Source organism: Sorex fumeus, unplaced genomic scaffold, assembly GCF_029834395.1.
Source record: "Sorex fumeus unplaced genomic scaffold, SorFum_2.1 ptg000006l, whole genome shotgun sequence".
NCBI lineage: Eukaryota > Metazoa > Chordata > Mammalia > Eulipotyphla > Soricidae > Sorex > Sorex fumeus.
Window position 1 is genome coordinate 12,150,608 of NW_026606063.1, and position 21,432 is coordinate 12,172,039.

General features: G+C 55.3%; 1 protein-coding gene across 1 annotated transcript in view; it reads right to left on the bottom strand.

Annotated features, from left to right (window-relative positions):
* Window positions 1-2,113: 2,113 nt before the first annotated feature.
* EFR3B (EFR3 homolog B) overlaps window positions 2,114-21,432 on the bottom strand; it is a 79,187-nt gene continuing 59,868 nt past the window's right edge. The window contains exons 8-23 of the mRNA XM_056123025.1: window positions 21,343-21,421; window positions 19,971-20,106; window positions 19,588-19,749; window positions 18,876-18,987; window positions 18,360-18,411; window positions 15,455-15,627; window positions 15,173-15,248; window positions 13,432-13,593; window positions 11,426-11,557; window positions 10,747-10,814; window positions 9,513-9,640; window positions 8,634-8,725; window positions 5,987-6,035; window positions 4,141-4,247; window positions 3,431-3,480; window positions 2,114-2,695 (exon numbers count right to left, since the gene is read on the bottom strand). Coding sequence (XP_055979000.1) covers window positions 2,590-2,695; window positions 3,431-3,480; window positions 4,141-4,247; window positions 5,987-6,035; window positions 8,634-8,725; window positions 9,513-9,640; window positions 10,747-10,814; window positions 11,426-11,557; window positions 13,432-13,593; window positions 15,173-15,248; window positions 15,455-15,627; window positions 18,360-18,411; window positions 18,876-18,987; window positions 19,588-19,749; window positions 19,971-20,106; window positions 21,343-21,421 — 1,684 coding nt within the window. The 3' untranslated portion in view covers window positions 2,114-2,589. The remainder of the gene's footprint in view (window positions 2,696-3,430; window positions 3,481-4,140; window positions 4,248-5,986; window positions 6,036-8,633; window positions 8,726-9,512; window positions 9,641-10,746; window positions 10,815-11,425; window positions 11,558-13,431; window positions 13,594-15,172; window positions 15,249-15,454; window positions 15,628-18,359; window positions 18,412-18,875; window positions 18,988-19,587; window positions 19,750-19,970; window positions 20,107-21,342; window positions 21,422-21,432) is intronic.

Sequence of the window (21,432 nt, forward strand, 5' to 3'; positions counted from 1 at the left end):
TGTGTTTGGCCAGGATCCTGTTCTATTTCACATCCACTGGGCAGATGCCCTGGAATTATAAGCCTAAAGGGAAACTGAGACGAAGGCACCCGGGACAGTCAACGGCCAGTTCTCCCAAAGCAGCCGCAGCAATGGGAGAGGCTGCTGCATCAGACAGAACCAGAGGAAAGAGCTTAAATGTATGACAAAGGGGGAGTCACATGTTTTTGTCACTGTTTTCCCAGGGTGGAGATCAGGGCCACAATGAAATGGATGCGAGGGTTCCAGTGCTGCCTCTAGCAAGAGGTGCCAAGGCCACTCCCCACGGCCACCAGTCCCAGTGCCCTGAAAGGCAGCAAGTGGCCATGGGGGAGGCCTCTGCAGCCTAGCGGGTGTCGGAATAAAACACGGTTTCTGTGGGAGCCAGCAGGAGAGCAAGGAGAAGGAACTGGTAAGAAGGAAATCAAACTGAGGTTTGAGATTTAGGTTGTCTGTGAAGTGTTTTCCAAAGGCCATTTGTCTTCTCATTGGTTTCAAGTTTTATTAACTTTTTAAAATTTATTTTATTTAATTATTCACTTTGGGGCCACACCCAGCAGTGCTCAGGGTTATTTCTCTGTGCTCAGAAATTATGCCTGACGGAGCTTGGGGGACCATATAGGATGCCGAGGATCAAACCTGGGTTGGCTACATTCAAGGCAAATACCCCTACCTGCTTTGCTATCTCTCTGGTCCCTATATTTAATGCGGCTTCTTAAAGAGAGTGACATGAGAAATTTAAGTTCATGCTTGTGAATTTGGATTGAGGAGAAGCAAAAAGCTGTGGGAGGTGAGGACAAACCTGCCTCTAAGCCATACTCAGGCTTCCTGGGAGCCAGGGTCCCACCGGCAGAGACCTGAATGGGAGCCTCAAGGAGGGTCAATGAGCGCCTCTCCTATCTGGTGCCAGTGCTGGGAAATGCCCTCATTACAGTTCTCCATGTCTGCAAAATCTGTCCTATCAATCCACCGGGCTCCCACTGGGCATTTAGAACACATACAAGGCGGGGAGGTGGGGGAGTAACTCAAGGGGGTCCTGAGAAGCCTGCACTCTTAGCAGAAACAGCCGGCTTCTGACCCCACGCTACACTGCCCAGAGCTGGACTCTCCCAGAATTCCTTTGGTCAAGCAAATCAGCTTTAAGGGAATTTCTCTAGAGTGGAATCATTTGACCATTCACATCTTAGGGGAACCGTATCAGTCCAGAGAAGCTATGAGAAGTTTGGCTGTAAGAGAAGAAAAGGGCTATTTTCAATTTGGGGCAGGAATCCCTTAGAGGCGCAAAGGCCCCCTCGGGGGAGACAGGGGAGTGGGACAGGAAGCGCCTTCTCTGCCCCTGCCCCACATGTGCACAGCACAGATAGACACAGACCCTCGGGGTGGGGGGGAACACCTGCAGCAATGGCTCTGTCCTGCCTCTCCCCCATTCCAGACTTCCCAAAGGGTGCAGGATTGAAGGGGCCGGAGAGATGGCTCAGTGGCCCAGCACATGCTCCGTCTGTGATAGGTCCAGGTTCGAGCCCGGGCACCCCGCATGGTTCCCTGACATCACCGGGAATGGCTCCCCATTCCCAACTCTGCTGGATGTAGCCCCCAAACCAAACCAAACCAAACCAAACCAAACCAAACCAAACCAAACCAGAAAACCCACTAAATATCCAAGAGCGAGGAAGAGGCCTCAGGTGAGGAGCTGGATTCTAAAAGGTGTCACCTGGGAGTCACGAGGTGCCTCTTGCCCCAGCTGCTGAACCACCCCTGCACTTCCTCCTTCCGTTCTGCCTTCCCTGGACTCAGGGGCTGTAGAAACACTTTGGGATCCTCAGGAAGAAAGGCATCCAAGAGAAGGAACGCAACTCGGACAAACTTCCAGAAGGAAAGTCACACAGGAGGGGAGCAAAGGCCAAGGCCACCTTCGGCCTGTCGCTTGTCTGTAGAGGCAGGTCCTCACGGGCCACCCAGACCCTCCACTTTACCCTCTTGGCCCCGAAGTCTCTCCCAGCCCCTACTACCACTTCCCCTCATACAGGTTCAACACTAATACACGACTGAAGGAAGCACAAAGAGAGTCCTGGAAGGAGGGGCTGCAAAGGGGAAGTGACCCCAAAGACATGGGGACCTCAGGCCCTAGAGGGGGGAACGGAGGGGGCTCCGGCTGGGGGGCAGCCATCTCTCTTGCAGTTCTTCCAAGGTCATCTCCTCTGTCCCACTGTGTCTCTACCTAGTCCCCTCCTGGGCCAAGAGCAGCTCTGCCCGCCCCCGCCAGGTCACCCCAGGAAAGATGGTGACTTGCCACAGCAAGCAGGCACCTCAACCTCAGTCTCTCTCCGAGACCCCCGCTATTCTCGGTCCCTGCTGACATAAGGGAGGAGACAAAGGTACAGGTGAGATGCTTGCTGGGTCCCAGGGGTAAGTGGCTGATGTCCCTTGAGGATGACAGGCAGCAGGAGGGTGCAGAGTGCTTCTGGCCCAGCCTGGGAGGTGTGACCCCTGTGTACTTTTGTTCCAAGATGGCAGTCGGGGTTCCATGGCATTCGGGTAGCGAGCTCCTGAGAGGTGCTGGTCTCCCGGAATTCAGTACACACAGAGATCGGGGAACTTCATCTCATACACGGGGATGGAGTGGTTCTGAGGCTGGCCATAGGCGGCGGTGATGGTTCCTGAAGGGCTCGGAGGGGGCCTGGGCAGGGAGAGGAGGAGCCCGCATCAGGCGGGGGGCCTGGGGTCCCACTCTGGTGCAGCAGCAGCTGATGGGGGTTTCTTCTTTGAACCAAAGGCCAGAGACTTGGTCCCTCCGTGATTCCTGAGTTTCAAGTGGTTTCTAGAACCTAGCACTGCTCAGGGTTTACTCCTGGGTTTGTGCCCAGGGATCATTCCTGGCTGAACTCGGGGAACCTAGTGGGGTACCGGGAATCGAATTGAGGTCAGTCGTGTGTGAAGCAAACTCCCAACCCAGTTGGGAGTTTCTACTTTTCTTTTTTGGTTTTGGGGCCATACCCATTAGTGCTCAAGGTTTATTCCTGGCTCTGTGCTCAGGGGACTTGGGGACCATATGGGGATCAAAATGGGCCTGGTCACATGGCACGGGAAGTATGCAATTTCTCTGGCTCCCTTAAATCCAGCTTGACAGGGGGACTGTACAGGGATGCTGTTGCCTAGGAAACAAAGAATGACCCATCCACTGGGAGAAGGCCCTGCTCACTGTGGTAAGGACACGCCCACTATGGGAAAGCCCCGCCCACCGCAGTAAAGGCACGCCCACTGTGAGAAGCCCCACCCACTGTGGTAAGGACACGCCCACCGCAAGAAAGTCCCCGCCCACTGAGGAAAGGACACGCCCACTTGCAGGAGGCCCCGCCCACTGTGAAAGGAGCACTTGGGCTGCTGAGCCACACCAGGAGGGATTGCTACTCACCGAATGGTGATTTCAAAGATCTGGTTGAGTTTGCTCTGCAGCAGTGAAGCCTACACACAAAGAGAGAGACATCAGCGGAGGGTCTGCCAGCCTCTCCCCACCTTCCAGGACACTGGGCCACGGGCGACCTCTGAAAGGGAACCGTGGGAGGGGTTTCTGGCACTTCTCTGATCAGGCAGAGCGTCCCAGAGACGAGACAGCAGACAGGCCAGGACGCCAGGGCATGCCAGCAGGCTGTTCCCTGAGCTACTCCAACAAGGAGAAGGCACATCAGAGATGTTAATAAGGGGGACACGGCACTCCCTCCGCCCCCTGGCTGGCAGATGTCAACCCTCTCTCCTTCTCTTGGCCCTGGCTTCTTCCCTGATCACTCGGCAGTGGCAGAGAATGAAATAAACAAAGGGAAGGCGCCCTGACATCCCCTCCCCCACCCCGGGTACTTGCTCAGAGGGTTCTGACTCTCTTTAAACTGTCTTGACACCAGCTGTGGGCCAGAGTTCCCTTGTCAAGTGACAAGAAAGGGTCTGGGGGAGTGTCTGGGTCATTCCTACAGCTCATGACTCACGGCTGAACCCAAATAGAGAGGCAGGAGCTCTCTGGGATGGAACTGAAACCCTGACTTCTGGGGTGCCAAGAGCTCCTAGGAACTTACTCCTTCCTTGTCCCAGGTATGGTGTGCCCCTCCCCCCCACCACTGGCACCCCACTCACCCGGGCCCCGCAGTGGGCCGCAATCTCCTCAAATGGAGCCTTCTGGAACTTCTCCACCACCTGCCGCCGCCGTTCACGCTCCTGTTCCTCCACCGCCACACTGTCCACTGCAGCACAGAGGGCCAACCCTGAGTGCCCCTCACAGGGGTGACCAGGCCCAGAGGCAGGATGCACCCGGCTACCCCTGGCGGCACTGGCCCAGTTCTGCCTGCGTCGGGCCAGCCGGCCTCCTCGAGTAGGAGTTTAAACAAGCACTGTGGTCAGGGACAGTGTAGAGGTCCAGGGTGCCACCGTGCAGGAGCCCTAGGTGTGATCCTGGGCCCACACAGTCCCTGAGCACTGCTGGGAGAGGACCCCCAAACCCAAAAACCAGTCAACCAACAAAAAGGGAGCTTACCCACTAGTGGGTGAACCCCGAAGTTGGAGTTTGGTGGCCCTAAGTGGGAGCATTGCCTTGGGGATTCACAAATAGTATGTTTGGTGTGGAAGGGAGTTGGGAGGGTATGAAACAAGCCTCAGGGCTGGAGAGATAGTTCAGTGGGTGGCGTGCTTGTCTTTCGAGAGGTGATTTGGGTTCAATCCCTGGCACCTCATACAATCTCCTGAGTCTCCCAGGAATGATCCCTGACCACAGAGCCAGGAGTAAGCCCTGAGCACCACTGAGTGTGCCCCCTCCTACCCCCAAAACAAAACAAAACAAAACAAGAAACCCTTATGAATTAAAAACACTGAACCAAACCCGGGAAACTCTGGGCACTGGAGGGGAGACAGCTCAAGAATTCAGTAAAGGGCTGGAGCAATAGCACAGCAAGTAGGGCATTTGCCTTGCATGTGGCCGACCTGGGTTCAATTCCCAGCATTCCATGTGATCCCCTGAGCACCGCCAGGGGTAATTCCTGAGTGTAGAACCAGGAGTAAGCCCTGTGCATTGCCAGGTGTAACCCCAAAAAGAAAAAAATAAAAATTCAGTGAAGAAACAGCGAGGGTGACAGTGTGGCTGGAGCCCGGGTTGGGGTCCAGCCACGAGGGCTGAGGCCCCGGGACTCCACACAGTCCTGTAGGTGACAAGGGTACGAGACAGGAGGACAGGAATGCCCCTGACTCATTTAATTACATTTTTGATTTGGGGCCATTCCCTGCAATGCTCAGGCATTACTCCTGGCTCTGCACTAGAAATTTCTCCTGGTGGTGTTCAGCGGACCATATGGGATGCTGGGGATCAAACCTGGGTGGGGGGGCGGTCAGCCCTGTGCAAGGCAAATACCTTCCTTACCTGATGTACTCTTTCTCTAGGCTCTAATTTATCATTTTTTTGGGGGGGGGAGGTGAAAGTGGTCATACCTGGCAGTGCTCTGGGTACCATATGTGGTGTCAGAGATTCAAACCTGGGTCAGCTGCATGCGAAGCAAATGCCTTCCCCACTCTACTATCTCTCCAATCCTGATGACATAGTGTGTGTGTGGGGGGTGGGGTGGGGGTGGAGGTAGGGGTGGGGAACATTCCCAGGGGTGCTCAGGGGACCACACACAATGCCATGCTCCAAACCACTGTTGCAGCCACATCCACAAGGTAAGTGTGTTCATCTGGGAAACACTCCTGGCCCCACTGGTGCCCTCTAAAGGCTCCCCCTCCTCGTGGAAGCCCGCAATGGATGTGGGTCACATGGCAGAGTGCACTGTCCTCTCAGCTTTGGGATGGGGCGTGTCCAGGGAGCTCCCAGCCTATCCACTCACATATGTGTGTATGTGGCGAATCACACAGGAAGTGGGGGGCGGGCAGGCGGCAAGGTGACACACACCCAGAGGGACCCCCTTCCCAACCTGGGATCCCCCCAGCAGCCACTCACCGATGGCTTTCTTCAGCGTCTCGTAGGTAATCTCCTCAGCTGGCACGCGCTGGGGGAGAGGGGACAGAAATACTCAGACAGTGCGGGTGCCTGGGCCTCCCTTCCAGAAGGACAGGGAAACACTCTCCTGTTTTCTGGGGCGGAAGAAGGCCGGTGTCCAGAGCTGTGTTGTCCGTCCCGGGGCAGCAAGGTGGAGGCAGGGAGGCTGACTTGGCGTCAGCGTCTGTGCCCGCCATGGTTCCCTACACCCCAGGCTTGCCCCTTTCAGCCTTGTGGGGGGAACCCTCAGAACAGAGCCCTCAGAGAAGTCAGGGCCATGTCGCAAGCAAGAGGGGGCTCCTTGGCACATGTGATCTCAAGTGTGAAATCAGGACTAGAGTCCGGAAGATGGCGGACAGAAAATCATCAGCTGGGTGGGTGGGGGGTGCTAAGGATTGAATAAAGGGGAAAAATTGCTGAAGGTAATTTGAGGAACTTGGTCACAAGTACCCTCTGTCCTTGGCGGTGCCCCAGACAGGAACCAGACCACTAAAGTGAGCATTGCAGGCTATGTGGCCCCAGTTGTATCCAAAGTGGCGAGGAGCCTGGCTTAGCTCCAGGAACTCCCCTGGATCAAGCACTCCTAGAGGAAGGCCCATGGTTCACTGCTACATAAACCCTCACATGGAACAATGAGAGAATGAGAGCACTTGGGAAAACGAGTCCGTTAATGTCCAGTTCAAGAAGTGGCATAAACGCTCCCCCCACTCACGGCTGGTCCAACCAGTTAGGAAAATAATCTGGATGTTTCTCAAAACACTAGGAGTTAAGCTTCCAAATGACCCCATAACTCCACTTCTGAGCATCTACCCCAAGGTTCTAATAACTCAATTCAGAAAAGACAATATGCTCCTTTGTTCATTGCAGCATTGTTCACAACAGCCAAAATCTGGAAACAATCCAAGTGTCCAAGACCAGCTGAGTGGATAAAAAAACGGTTACATACACACAATGGAATACTACTCGGGTGTAAGAAAAATATTGAAACCACGACGTTTTCTGCTCTGCGGATGGAGCTGGAGAGATCATGCCGAGTGAAGTTGGTCAGAAGGAGACGGAGAGACGCAGAATAATCTCTCTTATATGCAGGATGTGAAAAACAAAGCAGAGGAATAGCAAATGCCCAAAGGTAGCAGAAACTGAGAAGCTGTCTTTAGTAGGCAGCTTCCCCCGGGGTGGGAAAGGTGGGTGGGATAAAGACCCTGGGTAGAGGGCTTGGTGCTGGAATGGATTAAATCCCACTACTAACAGTTTGTAAACCGCACCTGGCTGTCCTCGCCGGGGCCCCTGGGAGGGAGGTGGGTTGAGTTTCCCTCCCCACCCCGGCCAGAGCTCTAGCAGCCGAAGACCTCCAGAACCAGCTACCACCATGCTGAGACCACTCTCCACACGCGTGAAGGTACAGGCAGAGGAACAAAGGCATGTGGGTCCCGGGGCTGAGATCTCCAAGCCTGCTCAGATCGGGGCTGAGCATCCTCCACCCAGATCCTCCACCTTCCAGTAGGCAGGGGTCACACCCACCAACTGACCCCCTGGCGCCGTGTAATCCCATCAACGACCAAGATCCAGAGACTATAAAACCCAGCTCCCAGAAGTGCACGGTCACATTTGTGGCTGCGCGACATCGTTTTATCTCATTCTTACTTTGGAAAAACCGGCAGGCTACCAAATGTAACCTGCCCACACGGCAGAGTCTGGCAAACTCCCCGTGGCGTACCCAATATGCCAAATACCAGTAACAATGAAGGGTCTCATTCTCCTAAGCCTGAAAGAGACTTGAATATGGCACTTTTTAAAAAGTCTCAGGGCTAGGATGAAGGAGACGTTACTGGGGCCTGCTCGAGGCAATCGACGAACAACAGGTGCCCCGTCCATCCCCCCCCAAAGTGCTGCAAGCTGGATTAGTTACTCCCTTAGGGAGTCACCAGAGAGGACTTTAAAGTGACAAGGGCTTCTGATCCCTGGCTGGGATGAATTTCTACTGTGAAAATCCATGGAGCCCTGTATTCGCTGACATGTTGGTATTCCATAACTGTGTGGGTGGGAAAGGACAGCGGTGTGCGGATGGGATACACTTGGTCACCAGATCTAAAATGGGCACGACGTCAGGGTAAGGATCGTGGCTGGTCATTGAGCAGAAACTGCAAACTATTAGCACAGGAATGACGGCAGAGAGAGAGAGGCTGAGCTGTCACTCATGCTGAGGATTCACCCTCAACTCATCTGCCTGCCCATTCGTCTGTCCGTCGGTCATCTGTCTGTCTGTCGGTCCGTTCATCATCACCCACCACCAGCTAATCAGATGTGAGGCGCTTCACAACTGTGTGGTGGAGAGATCTCTCTGCTGAGAGGAGGCAGGGAGAGGAAATGGAGTCTGCAGTGCGGGGGGCAGGGGTTGGGATCCAGATGTGGGTGTCTACCCAGCAGCCTTTCAGTGGGAGTACAAAGATACCTTGGGGGGGGCGGGGAGGGGTATACAAAAAATTTTTCCAGATGGAAACATTTGAAGTGTATGTGATGGGAATTAACCAGAAGACAGGACTTGTTTGAGAAATTCACTTTCGGAGCTGCAGCCCAGGGGCACTCCCGGGGCAAGACGGATGCTCACCTCCTCCTTCTCAGGGCTGTTTCTCGACTCCACCTCCACTTGCAGGGAGATGGTTTCCCCGATGCTCTTCCTCTTGGACAAACGATCCTCATCTGGGGAAGGAGAGGCAGGAGCTGGGCTTTCCAGTGCTCTGAGAACCCCCTCCCAGCCCCTACACCCCCTTGACTGGCCCAGCTAAGGAGAGAGCTGGAGTTCAGGAAGCCTAAGGGTCTCTGCCTGCCTGAGCATGCGAGCCAACTCTGACTGAGGGCTGACTTTGAAATCTGACTAGCGGCAGGTTTCATGACAGATCTGGGCTCAGCGGGAGCCTGTAAGAGCCTCTGCTTTCACAAGTGTCATACACCTGAGGCCCAAGAGACAATAGAGTGGGTAAGGGGCTTGCCTTGCATGCCACCGACTCAGGTTCGATCTCCAGTACCCCATCAGGTCCCCTAAGCCCTGCCAGGAGTGATCTCTGAGTGCAGAGGCAGGAGTAAGCCCTGAGCACTGCCGGGTGTGGTCCCCGAACCAAAACTAAAACCAAAAACAACACCAAGCACCAAGCACCTCTCCAGCTTCCTCCACGGCAGCGACAGTCCAAGGCCTGATTCTGCAGTCAAGGGAAACGGAAATGCAGATACCTAGGGATTTGCCTCGGATGTTTTTCAGGATGTCAGAGAGAATGGGGCCTCTGGTGCCACAGCCCACATAGGTACTTTCCAAATCAGTGGGGGCTCCCGTCAGCGTCCAGCCTCTCCCAAGGGCTAGAGTCTGGTCTGAGCAGAAGAGGCAGGAGAACGGGGGCTCTTGCTTCTCCCGTATCTGCAGCCCAGGTGGCACAGCTCAGGTGCCTGCATGAGGCCCCCAGACCTGCAGAAAGTCGTGGGGCCGTGCTCGTACCTGTCAGCTGTGGGACATAGGGCAGGCACAGCCTGTCTGAGTTGTAGCCACTGCCCCCCAGCACTTCGCTGATTTTGCTCTGGCGGAAGAGGAACTCGATCAGCACTTCCTCAAGATTCTGTGACAGCCTGGAAGACCAGGAAGCGGGACAAGTCAGAGGTGGGACACTGAGGCGATCTCCAAATAACCTTCCTTAGGAGAACAGCGGGCTGGAGTGATAGCACAGAGGTAGGGCGTTTGCCTTGCACGCGGCCGACCTAGTCGACCAGAGTTCGGTTTCTCCTCCCCTCTCAGAGAGCCCAGCAAGCTACCGAGAGTATCTCGCCCGAATGGCAAAGCCTAGCAAGCTACCCGTGACGTATTCGATATGCCAAACACAGTAACAGCAAGTCTCACAATGGAGATGTTACTGGGCCCCCTCGAGCAAATCGATGAGCAATGGGAGGACAGTGACAGTGACAGGATTACAGCAACATGATTTTGCTTTTGTTTTTGTGCCATGCACAGCGATGTTCAGGGGTTACCCCTGACTCTGTGCTCAGGGATCACTCCTGGCAGTGCTCGGGAACCCTATGAAATACCCAGGGTGGAACCCAGGTCGACTGGGTACAAGGCAAGCCCATGACCTGCTGTACTATCCGGCCTCAGCAGCATTCTTTATGCATGGACAGAGAAGCAAAAGGTGTGTGTGTGTGGGGGGGGGGTGGTGGGGGGAGAATGCCAATCCCAGGGGCTGGAGCGGTAGCACTGTGGGTAGGTTGTTTGCCTTGTACACGGTTGACCCGGGTTTGATTCCCAGAATCCCATATGATCCCACGCGCACCGCCGTTCGGGCTAGATAGGAGTGATTCCTGAGTGCAGAGCCAGGAGTAACCCCTGTGCATCGCAGGGGTATGACCCAAAAAGAAAAAAAAAGCCAATCCCAGATCCCCCTGTCACTTGACATTTTTTATTTTGAGATCTTTCCCTTGAGCTCCTCTGGTGCTAAAGAGCGTCGCCCCCCATCTCCTATGGAGAAGGTAGTGTGGACTGACAGGGTGTAAGTGCGTGTGTGTGTGTGGGGCGGGGGAGGGATGTCCCTGTGTCCCTTCAAAAGTGACTGGTCCAGGATGCACTGACCCGACACAGATCCTCATCACACTGCAGGGATTCAAATCCTAGCCAAAAGCAGGGGCCTCTTTTTATGCCCCGGAACCCCGGAATCCAAGCACCCGGCTCAGACCTCCCATCTCACCTGGGCCTCTCCACAAACACGTCTTCGGGGAGCATGTACGGAGCCTCTTTCTTCCTGGTCTCTATCACCTGCATTTGGGGAGGTCTGGGTGTCATCCTGATGGGAGCTGGGTGTGAAGGGGACTCCCATCCCCCCCAGCCACCAGGTCGGACCCTCCTTCCACAGCCCCCGGGGCTGAGCAGCAGAGAGAGATGCTGGCTGGCAGTGACCCTCAGAGCCTTGGGGAAGCCCAGAGGCCAGTGTCTGTGAGAGCTCTTTGATTTGGAAATGTTTCACACAGGCAAAGAGAGCAAGAAGAAGAGGGAGGGAACAAAGGTGTCCGCCAGCAGGATCTCCCCACAGAAGTTCGCAGCTCACTGCTTTCACTGTGGTTGGAAACATTTATAGAAAAATCTTTTTAAATTCCTGTCCCTCCCATGACCTGAGGGCTGTGTGTGTGGGAGCATGTGTGTTTGCGGGTGGGGGAGGAGAGGGCAGCGGAGCGCATGGCTAGCAGGAGAAGTTCACGCCTGTGCCCACCCACCCTGGCAGGTCACGGCACACGGCAGGAAACCAACCTCTAGAAACTTCTTAGGAATTCTCTTGCCAGCCCTTTGTTCTATGCTTAGAGAAAGCACTGGGCTCAGGCAATGGGAACCCACGGCTGGGGCTGCCTGTGCGCTCGTCTGTGCGTACCAACCTCGTGGACGTGCTGGCAGAAGGCGGGCACCGTCGTCAGCTGGCTGATGAGGTTCAGGTAGGCCGCGCCCAGAGCATAGAGGGCACAGCGGTTGTACACGGGCAAGTTCTCCTCATTGACTTGGGCCACATCCTGTGGAACACAGAGGGGCCTCGGGAGGTGTTCAGTGATAGGTGACATGGGGGTCCTGCCCTCCTCCACTTCCTTCTTCCTTAATGTTTTGTTTTTTGGGGGCCACATTTAGCGATGCCTAGGGATGTCTCCTGGCTCTGTGCTCAGGGTTGACTCCTGGTGGGATCCAGGGGACAATATGGGGTGCCAGGGATACCTTGGGACTGGTGTGTATATGATACACCTGCTCCTGTCTTCCTGGCCTCTCCCCAGCCTTGTTGACAGGAACTCTGTTCTGTTCACTTGGTCCCCAACTTCCCAGGAGACAAGTCAACTTCATAACTTTGCCTCAAAGCTGAGGCAAATAGACCCTAGAACAATCTATAAGCTGGAGCATCTTAATCCATTTTTTTTTTCTTTTTTGGGTCTCACCCAGCGATACTTAGGAGTTACTCCTGGCTCTGTGCTCAGGACCATAGGGGATGTAGGGGATCAAATCTGGGTTGGCCATGTGCAAGGCAAACACCCTACCTGCTGTGCTATTGCCCTGGTTCAGGAAACTCTTAATCCTTGAGTAGAAAGGCAAGCAAAGGCCTCATCCCTTGTTCTGCAGTTCCAGAGACCTTCACTGTGAGGTCCTCTGAGACCCATGCCCTAGGAACTCTTTCCCCCTTTTTTAAAACAAATTTGTGCTTTTTTTTATTTTGTTTTTTTTGGACCACAACTTTTGGTGCTTAGGGGTTACTACTGGCTCTGCACTCAGGAATGATTTCTGGGGTCTTGGGGGACTATATAGGATGCTAGGGATTGAACAGATTCAGGCGCATGCAATGCAAATGCCCTCCCCCTGTACTATCACTCTGGCCCCAGGAGCAATTTCCATCTTAAAGAACCGAGGACAACTTCTTGAGCCACGGTGGTCTGGCTCAACTGGGTTCAGAGGGGTGAACAGTAAGTGAACAGTAGTGGGGAAACATAAAGATTGGGCCACAAAGGAACAAGTTCGAGCTCTGGAGGGTCTACAGAATGAAGGCTGCCAATGCTTTGAGTTGGCTGTGTGGGCAGGATTTGTTTGTTTGTCTGTGGTTCCAGGGGTCATGCCTAGGGTCTTATATATGAGATATGAGCTCTAATCATTGAGACATATCTCCAGCCCAAGGAATTTTTTGCTTAATAATTTTTCTTTTAAAGTAATATTGGTTTCTGCCATTAATTGTAGAGCATTTAGCACCCTCAGCACGTGGCCTGGGACATGTCAGGATAGGATGCTTGACTCGTTTCTGAGCCCTTGAGACTGCTCTTTAAGGCCTGAAGGACCCACCCAAGTCTCAGTGTCCTGGGGGCACACTTCCTCTAGGGTAGACCCAGGAGTTGAACGTGGCACTATCCTGACCACCTCAGAGTCTCAGGGTAGACAGGCTGACTTTGGGCACAGGGCTCAGGATGGAATGGGGGAATGACGCTTTTTTGTTTGTTTGTTTTCCCTTTTGGCTACACCTGGCATGCTCAGGGCTTAGTCTTGGTGAGGCCCGGGAAACCATAGGCGGTACCAGGGATGGAACCTGGGTCAGCCACATGCAAGGCAAGCACCCTACCCACTGGACTATCTACTGCTGTAGGCCCAAATGATTCATTTTTAGTAAGTGCTTAAGGGGAGGCCCAGTAGGTTGGAGGATGAGAGGCTGCCTGGATCAGCAGTTGGTCTGGAGTCGCTCAGGGTGAAGTCATTCAGTCTGCAGGTGGGGGGCTCCCAGACAGGGCCCTGGGCGCTGGGGTGTGGGCTCCCTGGGGTAAGGTCCACGCACGCGTCACATTGTGGGACTCCACGGCAATCGCTCCTTGGCCTGCCTGTCCAGGCCAGTCCAACCCCACCCTGCAGCTCCCACGGGCCTCACCTGAACGGCCAGCACCAGGCGGATGAGGTCCACCACCACCTCCTCGTTGGCCAGCTCGATGCTGATGAGCGCCAGCAGCCCGTAGAGAGCTTCGTAGTGCTTCTGGATGTTCGACTCCTCCTTACAGCTCAGGTAGATGTGTCTGTAGAGCTGCTGGGAGTGCTGAGGGCCGAGGGAGCAAGGTCAAGGGTGAGGTCATGGCAGGGTGGGCTTGGAGGGGTGACCAGGAGTGCAAGACCAGTCAAAAGGAGGTGGGCCGGCTGTAGGCACCCCACTCCCACCTCAGGAATAGGATGCCACTTCAATTTTTAATTTCTGTTTTTTTTGTTTTGTTTTGTTTGTTTCTGGGCTACACCTGGTGTTGCTCCTGGCTTACTCCTGGCTCTGTGCTCAGGGGTCACTCCTGGTGGGGCTCGGCACCCCATATGTTGTGCTGGGTCAGCTATGTGCAAAGCAAACACCCTATCCTCTGTACTGTCACTCTGGGCTCTAGGATTACTTCTTAAAACCCTATCAAGGCCATATAGGGTAGTGCTGGCGGTCACAGTGATGCTTAGCCTAGTGATGCTGGCCTGACAATTGGGTGCCGGGGGCCCCGAAGGTGCTGAAGATAAAGGTCAGGGGGGCATGAGTGATGAAGAGAAAGGTCAGGACCATGCACAGAAGTGAACTATCTCTTGGCCCCATGAGGATGCCCTAATTTAATGTACTTTTGTTTTCTTGGACCACATCCAGTGGTGCTCAGGGTTTTTCTCCTGGTTCTGTGCTCAGGGATCACTCCTGGAAGGGATAGGGGAACCATGTGGGGTGCTGGGGATCAAATCTGGGTTGACTGTGTATAAGGTAAACACCCTGTTCGCTGTACTATCTCTTTAATGCCCCCTATTACCATTACAAAAAAATTAGGCACCGTGGTTTACGAACCTATTAATGGAAGGTTTCATGCATAAAACCTGCCAACACCATACACTCAACCAGAGTGTTCCCTTCCCTCCACCACTGTTTCCCCCCTCCCCCCCACCCCTGCAGTAAGTTTCCTACTGAAGACCAATTCTCAGCTTCTGTGGTGTTTGGGCATTAGTTACTCCCCCACTATGCCTTTATATACCCCACAGGAGAGATCAGCCTGTCCCTCAGCTCTGACTGACTTCATTCAGAACGATACTTTCCAGATCCATTCATTTTAGCAAACTGCATGACTTCTTAGGGCTGAGTCGTATTCCACTGTGTATATGTATTACGGTTTCTTCTCCTTCTTCCTTTTGGTTTTTTGTTGTTTCAGGGCTAAACCTGGTGACGCCCAAGGGTTACTCCTGGCAGGATTCAGAGGACCATATGGGATGCTGGGGATTGAACCTGGGTCAGCTACATGCAAGGCAATCACCTTCCCTGCTGTGCTATCACTCTGGCCTGTACCATTGTTTCTTAATCCAGTTATCCGTGGACACATGGGTTGTTTCCAGATTTTGGCTACTGTGAACAGATGCCTTTAAAGTGACCCCAGTGGATGTGACCACAGGAGGTTGGGCACCCATGGCACCAGCCAGGGTCCTTGCACAGGCTCACAGCTGTGGTCCCTGCCCTGGCCTCCGCCTGAGCATCCCTGGACCCTCTGGTTGCCCTGAACGGGTGTAGTCAAGAGGGAAGGAGGCAGCCTTGGGGACACTGGTGGAGAGTGGCCTTGGGGATGAAATGTTGGGGGGGGGCATAGGGCCTGGGTGTTGGGGACACAGCTGCTTACCTTCTTCATGAAGACGGTGTCCTGCCGGGAGCACTTGTCCACTTTCAGCTTCAGGACAGAGATGTCACTGAGGGTACTGGAGGGGACATGGAGCCCAGTCAGAGCTTAGTGGCCTGACCCTGAGCTCTTTGTCATGCCAAGACCTTCTGCGTGGGCAACCCCACCCCAGGCCCCAGCTTTGTGCTCAGTCCCTCTTCTCAACTCCATGGTTTGTTTCTGGGTCACACACAGTGGAACTCAGGGCTTCCTTCTGACTCAGTGCTCAGGGAACCCCAAGTTCACCTGATGGTCGAGAACTTGTGACGGTTGCCATGACGATCGATAAAACTGATGAGAATCTCTAGGACAAAGAGCCGGATCTCTGCATCCTCCATGAGGGCGGTGGACAGAAGGCGGTCCAGGAAGTTGCTGGGCAGTGCTGACATCATGTTGCTGCACTGGAAGCCTGTGGATACCTGTGGGGCGCCCAGAACACCACACGCTTAGCAACACCACGCGGTGATGGAGAAGCAGGGGAGCGCCAGGCCTGTCCCCGCCACCCAGTCCGGGTTCTCCTTCCTCCACGTCTGGCCACGGAGGTTTTAGGCAACTTTTGGGAACGCAGCAACATGCATCTGGACAACTCGCTCAGCTTGGTAAAGACACACACAGATGTCTGGGATGGTTCCTTGAGAGAAGCAAGGCAAGGGGACCTTGAGAGGGGGCAGGAGCTGGAGGGCCTCTGAATCTTATGGTCCAGCCCATCGGTCCAAGTGAAGGATACTGGCCATGAAGACAAGGCGTTATAAGAGAATGGACTCGCTCAAGGGCAGAAGGAGTAGGACTGGGCTAACATGCTTGCCTGGCATGTGGCTGACCCCAGTTCGATCCCTGGCAGGGCTTATGGTCACCCAGGACCCCTGAGCATTGAGCCAGGAGTATGTCGTGAGAAGCACTGGGTATATTCCAAAAACAGAGAGAGAGAGAGAGAGAGAGAGAGAATGGAAAGGATGCTCTCAAAGAAGAGGAGAGAGGGCAGAAGAGCCCACAGCTGAGGCTTCAGAGTCCCACGCAGCATTTGGTGGGGGTCTTGTCTCCCAGGGCACAGAGGATCTCCTGATGAAAGCCAGGGGCCTAAGAGACACACCATACACAGTGGCACCGAAGCATTCAGACACAGTAGGAAGCATTTTTCTGTTCACACCACTTTACAAAATAATGCCTTCGATGGTTCTGAAGGCTCTTGAGGATCTAGAAAAAAAACCTTGGGCATCAACAGTGAACGTGCAGAGTCACAAAAGGGAAACTATTAGTGTGCCCCAGTCTGTGGCCATCATAAGACACTGGTGACAAATCAATCACAGCACACAAGACAGCAGGCGAACAAGTCCAGGAGGTGCCCAGATGGCCGGGTCAGCACACAAGCCTTTCTAAAGAGACAGTGACAGGAAGGGCTTGGCCAGAGGACTGGGCAGGGTGAGGGGAGCGGGAGGAGGGGGGCTGGGCCTGGCCGGACCAGGCAGGGAGAGGAGAGGAGAGTCTGGGGAGGATAAAGGGGGTGGGAGGGACCTTCCAGCTTCAGTTTGAGAGGTTTGAAATCTGGATGCATGCCCACTGGAAAGAGGGATATATTCTTAAACACGGAGTAGTATGTGGAGAGCAGCATTTCTAGAAAATTCTTCTTAGGGTTATGTTTGAGATAGGAGATAGGAGGGGCCAAGATAACCAATGGTAGAGCACATGTCCTCCATGTAGGAGGCCTGAGCTCTAACCCCGGTACCACACGGCCCTCCTGAGCACCACCACTAGAAAAACACAGCCCCATCGGGCTGGAGCGATAGTACAGCGGGTAGGGCATTTGCCTTGCACGCGGCCGACCCGGGTTCTATTCCCAGCATCCCATATGGTCCCCTGAGCACCGCCAGGATTAATTCCTGAGTGCAGAGCCAAGAGTAACCCCTGTGTATTGCTGGGTATAACCCCCTCAAAAAAAGAAAAACACAGCCCCATAGCTCAGTGGCAAAAGCACCTGCCTGGCTAGTGCGGGACCCCAAGTTTGACCCCCTGTGCTGCTTATAGGTGCCAGGCCTGGTCCTGGTATTTGGAACCTCAGGGCTGCAAAAGTGTTGCTATCCGTGGCCCATCACAGCTTTGTGTGCAGACACCCCAACTGCACCCTAAGTGAAGAGCACTGTAAGAGATGAGTGAGCACCCACAGCCAAGTAAGTGTGTGACCTCTAGAGAGCCCATGTGTGAGCGCCAGGGGACCCTGCAACCCGAGTGACCAATCAGAGTGGGAGGATAGCAACTGAGGGCGTGTGAGATCCCAGGCACTCCAGCAACCAAGGGAAGGGAAGCAGGGAGGTGAGTGGAGAGAGGGGATGAAGAATCAGGAGAATGGAGGATGAGGCCTAGAGAGAGGTAAATGCGAAGGGGGCCTGGACAAAGGCAGGCTGTAGGACCCCGCCCAGCCCAGCAGCCACTATCTCTCGGGAATGCTGTGTTTCCAGAAGTTGGAAGCACACCCTCCAAGGGGGAGGCCCTGAGCTCTAACCCCGTACTACACGGTCCCCCTGAGCACCACCACTAGAAAAACGCAAGCCCCACAGCTCAGTGGCAAAAACAGCTGCCTGGTTAGTGCGGGACACCAAGTTGGAGCCCCAGGACTGCCCAGGTACTGGGTCTGGTCCTGGTGGCTCTATTTGGAACCCCAGGGCTGCAATAGTGCTGTAATCCCTGGCATGGAAACCACCTTGCTTGAGAACAGTGACTCTGAACTCCAGTGTGGACTGCAAAGGTGTGAAGAGGGACTTTGGAAGCACATAGTGAAGGGAAGGAGGGAGACAGGGTGGGGCTACTTGGAGGGAGTGAGGGATGGAGACCCTGGATTCCATCACGGCACAGCACCCTGCTAAGGGATAGGTGTGAAAATCAGAAAGAGCTCGGCAGGGGCTGGAGCGATAGCACAGCGGGTAGGGCGTTTGCCTTGCAGGCGGCCGACCCAGGTTCGATTCCCAGCATCCTATATGGTCCCCTGAGCACCACCAGGAGTAACTCCTGAGTGCAGAGCTAGGAGTAGAGTTTCTGGCTTATCCCTCGGGCTGGGCATGTTTGTGCAGTGTGCTGCCTGAACGGGCTACCGGGGGTCATCCCGGAGCTCCTTGGAAGAAGGTGCCTCCTGCAGACGGGACAGGCAGGAGAGACTCACCTGGAGGAGGGATTTCAGCAGCATGATCTGCGTCAGCCGGTTCCTGTTCTCCCTGCGCAGGAGAGACACCAAGACTTGCTGGGGGCCGTGGACCCAGAGGCCACCTTCTCGGGGTCCTTCCTGACCCATCTGTTACCAGGTCTCTTACAGGTGACTCCAGAGCCAGGAGGCAGGCCAGGGTATGAATGGCTCATCCCCAAAGAGGGAGGGATGGCTGAGCTCCAAGGACCCCTCCATAGGCTACTGAGGGGGTTTGAGAGTGGAATGACAGGTGGAGACGTAGAAGGAGGGAGAGGAGAGGGGCTGGAGTGGTAGGACAGCAGGGAAGGCGTTTGCCTTGCACACGGCTGACCTGGGTTCGATTCCCGGCACCCCATAGACACCCCGAGCACCGCCAGGAGTCACCCCTGAGCATCACTGAGTGTCCCAAAAAGAAAAAAAAAGGAGAGAAAGGGGAAAGGTAAGCGGAAGGGCACAGGTGCACAGGGGAGACTGGCGAGGCCGACTGCGACTCACCCTGTCCTCCCGGGCTCCACGGGGTGGTGCAGCGAGGGCAGGGGGACCTTGCTCATGATGAACAGGATCACCTCCGAGCGCTGGTACGTGGGCAAGGTGCTGGCAAAGGAGCCTGCGAGACAGAGCGGAGGGGGCCGGCCCGCTGTGACCCACTCAGCGGGGCAAGCTGCTGTGGACCGCGGGGCGTTTCCCCGGAGTAGCAAGACCCTCCAGAGAGACCCCAGGACTGCAGAGCAGCTCACGGGCTGCAGGACCTCGCTGTGACTCAGGATGCCGGGATAGGTGCCAGGGATGCAGAGAGAGTCTCAGGGGTGGCCCTTCTCCCGCCCAGCTGCAGGCGTCCCCTGACCCACGACTCTCTCCCTTCCTCACTCCCTCCTCCCTTCCCATCTCTCAAAACTGGAGGTGGGGGGGCGGTCTGGGGTTCAGGAAGAGTTTGCCTCTCAGCCTTTGAGGGCAAACCCAGGTTGAGAAACCCGGGGAAATGGCTCTGCTCTCACATGGGACACCGAGGCCTGTCCTTGAGCCTGGCACACACGGTGTTGGGAATAAACGAGACGGGGCAGATGACAGTCCTGCAAGGTCCCGAAGATGGGGAACCCTGTGGGAGTCAGTCCTGCCCTCCCTGGCCCCGTCCACACGCCAGGCCCCGCCCACACGCCAGGCCCCGCCCATACGCCAGGCCCCGCCCCGGCCCCGCCCCAGCTCCCACCTATGGTCTTGATGACGGCCTCCTGGAACATGCGTTCTTCATGCTCCTTGATGATCCTGATGCCCAGGCTGAGGGCCCCGTCGTAGCTCCCGGTCAGGGCGTAGTCGATGCTGAGCCGCAGCTGCCTCAGCAGAGTGTTGAACATCTCCAGCACCGTGGGCCCTGGTGCACAGCGAGAGGCGCGAGACGAGGCGGCTGGTACCCCTCGGTCATGCCCCCTGCCCTGCGTTACTGGGCAAGCCCCGGCTCACTTCCAGCCGGCGGCGGCCTCCAGCTCCCGCCTGCCCGAGCTCAGGCAAACTCCTGAGCCGACAGTTCTTTCGGCCATGGAGGAAGGTGACCGCCCCTCTCCCCAGCCCCGCTTGGTCACACAGGCCCCTTACCGACAGAGCCTGTGGCTGCGATGACCGCAGCCTCGGACAGGACCTCAACGATGCCCGCCCGCACCGAGGCGGCGCTGCGGCTGTTGGCATCCAGGTGACTCAGGAGCTGCTGGATAACCAGGTGGGAGTGCTGCGGCTGCGGGGAGGAAGATGTGCTGGGCCCAAACAGCCACCCTGAGCCATGGGAGCCTCCGCCGGGACCAAGGGCAGGTGCAAAGGCCAGGGGGCACTGGAGCTGGGCACCCAGGCACCTGTTCCTTTTCGCCCTGCCTGGTAGACCCAACCCCGGGAGGAGACTTTTGTTTCCACGTGCCTCCCAGCCCTTTCAAACAGGACAAAGGGAGGTTTCAAACATCGCCTTCCTTTCCCCTCTTCCCAATACAGGTGGGGCCCATGGGAGGCCTCAGGGCTTCTTCCAGAGCTGGCCAAAGGAGGGGCCACCTCTGGAAACTGCACCTGATCCGTCTGATGCCCTCATAGGCTGACAAAAGTCGCACCACCGCCAGCGGTCAGACCTTTGGCAATGCCAGGCCTGCTGAGTAGGGCTCCAGGGCTTGCGTTTGCATGAGTTTTAAAGTTAAGAACGCTTTTCACTGCATGCTGTTTCACTTATTGCAGTGGGGTGGGGTATGTGGGGCTGTGCTCAGGGGTGACTCCTGGCAGTGCTTGGGAGACCTATACGCAGTGCCTGGGATAGAACTGGGGTTGGTCACATGCAAGATAAGCTCATTATCCCTATACATCCCAAGCCCTCATATTATTAAAAGGTAAAGGTAAAGGCCCTCCCGTTGTTCGTCGATTTGCTCGAGCGGGCCCAGTAACGTCTCCATTGGAGACTTTATTGTTACTGTGTTTGGCATATCGAATACGTCATGGGGAGCTTGCCAGGCTCTGCCGTGCGGGCGAGATACTCTCGGTAGCTTGCCGGGCTCTCCGAGAGGGGCGGAGGAATCGAACTCGGGTCGGCCATGTTGGCTGCGTGCAAGGCAAACGCCCTACCGCTGTGCTATTGCTCCATCTATTATTATTATTATTTTATTATTATTATTTTGGGTATAGGAGGCCATACCCAACAGTGCTTGGGGATTCTGACTTGGAGCTTGGGGGCTGCTCTGGGTCTCCTGCGTGCAGAGCGCATGCTCCAACCCTGAAGTATCTTTTCCAGCCCCCTCACTGTGTTTTCAAATGAAGTCTTGACTTCATTTGAAAGAAAATCGGTGCTTCTCTATAGGCAGGTCAAGCAGCTGGAGTTAGACAAGGAGGGGTCCATGAGGGGTCCCCCAAGACTGCTGACTTGCTCCTTGAGTGCCCGTCCTGCCCCCGAGGCTCCCTTGACCAGGGGGGCAGGGGGAAGGGGCTGACAACCGCGTACCTGAATCGAGTACATGATGATTTTAAAGCAGCGGATGGCGAACACCTTGGGTTCCCAGAGAGAATGGTTATCCAGGTGACTGTAGGGGAG